We start from the raw sequence: 4006 nt of genomic DNA, 5'->3' as shown, positions 1-4006 counted from the left end.
TGAGTGCATTCAGTGAGTGAGAGGGGGTATGGGTAGTCTTTTTCCTAGGGCGAGAGGTGAGTGGGGTGTTGGCCCGAAGTGAAGGGTTTCATGCATGAGCCCTTGCGTAAGCACCAGAAACTTTCAAGTGCCTTGGGAAAAAAGCTCCTTGCCCATGGGAGGGAGACACAATGGTGGACTGTGGAATCGTGTCTCGTTACTGTGCCGTGTCGCGCTGAGGCGCCGTGTTGAGTTGAGGGACCGTGCCGTGTTGTGGTGCCATGCTGTGCTGTGGTGACAAGTCGTGCCGAGGTGCCGTGTTATGTTGGGGAACCATGTCGAGCTGTGGTGTTATGCCATGTTATAGTGTTGTGCCGTGTCGAGATGGACCGTGTTATATTCCGTGGCGCGTTGCGCGTGATGGGGTCCGAGATGGATCCTTAACAGTCATCGTCATCGTCCAAGAAACAAACGTCCCTTGTGCAAGTCCATCGACCTCCGCGCGGGGGATGGGCTCCTAGCACAACCACCAATATTCCACGGGCATATGCCCCATACATACTCATACTCGAGTCGTGGAAGTCGGGGGATGTCATGTGAAAGCCGCGCGTTGCATGAAGGGGGTCGTTGCTCGGGAGTCGGCAGGCGTCTGCGGGGACGATCAACTTGGAGAATTCAGCAAAACCAAACGAAGCACGCAAGGATTCCATTGAGCAAGAACAAAAGAAGACGCTATGGCGGCGGCCTCGCGTCCTCCACCTCCTCCCCCGCCAGCCCCTCCCCTCTCCAGTTCCGGTCGCCGACCCGCACGTGCCAAACAATTGTCCCATCGGCAACCCGCGGGGAACAGGCGCGTATCCAGATCAGCAGGCGGCGGCGGCGGCGGCGGCTTCGACCCCCACCGGCAGCAGCGCTACTACGGCCGCACGTCATCCAACGTGACGGACTACCTGCGCCAGGTGGTGCCAAGCCACGCGTGCCACTCGGCGGTCCGGGACCAGGCCCCGCCGGCCTTCCACCGCAAGGCGAGCTCCATCACGGGCTACATCGAGAGCCAGATTCGCGGGCCCCGCCCGCCACCTCTGCAGCAGCGCCGGCAAATGCGCCCGGTCACCGCCCCGGACCCCTACTTCGGCCGGCGCTCCTCCAACGTCACGGAATACCTCCGCTTAATCCCGCCGGCCCATCTGGGCCTGCACGCGGCCGCCAAGACGCTCCCCTACTTCGGCCGCCTAGCCACGTCGGTCACCGACCCCTCCAAGTTCGACGACGACGGCGACGCGGCCGGCTCCATCACCGCGCACTGGTCGCAGAGCCGCCCCGGCAGCGCCCGCCTGCCAACCGACCCGCAACACGTCAGCAGGGAGGCTCTGTTCCAGGCCCTGTCGGCCCGCGGAGAACGCGGAGCCGGCGTGGACCCTGGCGGCCGCCGCCCCACCTCCATCGGCTTGCTGCTTAAGCACCAGTTTGCCGGCCTCGCTGACTCGGAATCTGACGTGTCAAAGCAGCCAGCTCACCTCCGCCCGAGCACGGCCCCGGCGCCGAAGGTCAAGCGCCTGCCACTTGGCGCCACGGCGGCGTCCTCGGCTGGGCCCACCCCACGCGCGTCAGCCCGGCCCGCTTCCGCCCGCAGCGCCACGTCGGACCGCTGCAAGAGGAGCGCGACCAGCAGCAAGCTGTCGTCGTCCGCCGGCCACGACGGCCCCACGACCAAGACGCAGAGGACGGAGCCGCGACACGTGGAGGGCGGGGAAGCGGGGACGGGCGCGGGAGCGACAGCTGTCAACGATCTGGGGGACTCGATGGCGCAATCGACGCTGTGCGACGACGAGTCGTCGGAGGCGGGGTCGCAGCTGGCGTCGGAGAAGCTGGAGTTTGTGAGCAAGTGGGTGGAGCAGCGGCCTCCCTCTGAGTGGACTGGCGGCTTCAAAGATGAAGAGAGACATAAGGCCTGGCCCAAAGCCGTGGACAAGGCTGTCGTCGATCACTCTCGCCGCGCCACCTCCATCACCAAGTACAACGTCTGGTAGAACAGACGCTCCCCTCTACGTGCTTCCTTCCTTCTCTCTCATCGAGGCCAATCTTCCTCCTGCACAATATATTGAACCTGTTGCTTGTGATGACTTTTGCCTTGCAACCCACCCGGATGAGTTGTACATTATAAGCCTAACACCCTTAAGTACACTTAATCTCTCGTCGTGCCCTCATGTAATGCCCTAAAAACAAACAACACTAAAACGATTATCCAATTCATGCATTTACCAACATTGTGGCATTTTTATTTTCATCAAAATGGCATTGGTCCATTTGATGCACTTGCTAACATTATGATTTCATTTATCCAAATGTAAAGAATAGCATGTATTTTCATTAAAATGTCATCGTTGAAAATGGTGCTATCTTCTCAAGATAATGTAATGATAGTAAAGTCATTCTAAGCACAACCACTTAGTTCTAGCACTTTACATCTTTTGTTTAGATGCATAAAGTGCCTTCAGCATGTTTTGAACTGTATAGTTCCTTTGCAGCTCGTATGGAACCTTATCCTTTAAGTTTTGAGACTATGATTGTCATTCTAGTGCATTTTTTCGGTAATGAGTCATAAGACTATATCACTATGCATGTATGCGATTGGACATTGCTTATGAGCTACCAGCATCTTGCTATTCCCTTACAAGTGGTTTGCATAATTTGTACCAAAGCACATGTTCATCATGGCGTTGAACTCCTTTCCACACAACAAACATTCTAGCACCATGAACCATGCAGACAAAATGAAGAAGCAAAAGAAATAGGCAAAGCTATGTGCAACACATCATGATGAGCTTCGAATTCTAAGGCTTAGCCCCATTTTTGCAAGCCTTGGTCTCCCCACTTGGGCAACACACACCTTGTGCATGCACATATAGGAGGACTATGCATGGTCATGCATAAGGATATAATAGGACCATTTTGTATCCAATGATAGAACAATAAGAACTAGTGTTTCACATATTAAAAGGTCATTCATGTGTTGTACCTCTCAAAAGCCTTTAGTCTTAAATACTTTTGTTTCTTACAATAGGAAAATATACTAGATATTTTAAGATTTGTATGCAAGGCTAATTTGCAAGAGTTTGTACATAATTTTTTGTTAATATGCTTAAGAGCATGCTTACTCTTCCACAACTTTACAAAAGCAACTTCGAAAATATTCCACTTGGTAGGCCATCTTTCATGTTCAAAAAGATGTAGCTTTGTTCAAAGATTAAAATTAGGATTTAGTCACAAAGTAATTTATAATCCCATATTGTCATGTGGTGGGGTTTTTAAATTTGCCATGGCCACAAGTCTGAAATCCCCTAAATGTGGATTGGAATGTTCTCTTTTAAAAACCTATAAATGTCAAGTGTTATTAGTACCTTATACACAAACTCAAAGAAGTTAAGTCTAACATGATTCCAAGAGTGCAACCACTTGCTCACACTTTGCATTTTAATAGACTTACATTTAGTCCTCATTTTCTAATGACCATGCCAAGTGTAGAGTCTTCTTAGAAAGGAATATGAAGATGCAAGGAATTTCTTCTCATAGTATTAAAGAGAAATCAACTTGAATCTTGGCACCCAAAAAAAAAATACCACTCTCGAATTGAGAAAAAGTTGATATTTTCTACTTTCCATTAGATAGCATTCATGGTCATCCTTACCTAGAAGATTGTATATTGATGGAAAACTTTTGAAAAGGGTATGGTCATGTGGTTAGCATGTGTGTCATCTTGCATTGAGCTATAGTGGTGATTATAGTAGTGGGGATTGTACAGTTGAATTGACCCTCCATCTTGCATATAGAGGGAGTGCGGGAAGTGATGTTTGGAGAAACCCTTCCAAGCCTTTCTAACCATAGTAAGAGTGCTAGCCTATCAAGAAGAGCACCCACATTCAATGACTTCCAAACAATCAATTAAGTGTTGCCAATATGAACAACCCTAAACAACTACGTATTTCTTGAATACATGACTAATAATTGTAGAATTTGATTTAAACAG

General features: G+C 50.5%; 1 protein-coding gene across 1 annotated transcript; it reads left to right on the top strand.

The window, feature by feature from the left end:
- Positions 1-392: 392 nt before the first annotated feature.
- On the top strand, positions 393-2335 carry LOC148036668 (uncharacterized). The gene has a single exon (XM_087679184.1). The coding sequence runs from the start codon at positions 714-716 to the stop codon at positions 2007-2009; it is 1296 nt and encodes a 431-aa protein (XP_087535310.1). The 5' UTR covers positions 393-713; the 3' UTR covers positions 2010-2335.
- Positions 2336-4006: the final 1671 nt, after the last annotated feature.

The sequence above is a fragment of the Lygodium microphyllum genome, chromosome 5 (assembly GCF_053477565.2).
Source record: "Lygodium microphyllum isolate KBCC chromosome 5, Lygodium_microphyllum_v1.1.10, whole genome shotgun sequence".
NCBI lineage: Eukaryota > Viridiplantae > Streptophyta > Polypodiopsida > Schizaeales > Lygodiaceae > Lygodium > Lygodium microphyllum.
This window is presented reverse-complemented; position numbering and strand designations above follow the sequence as displayed.

What these genes read in the sequence shown, in the direction of transcription:
- LOC148036668 (XM_087679184.1), top strand. Translation starts at nt 714, where the DNA reads ATGGCGGCGGCCTCGCGTCCTCCACCTCCTCCCCCGCCAGCCCCTCCC.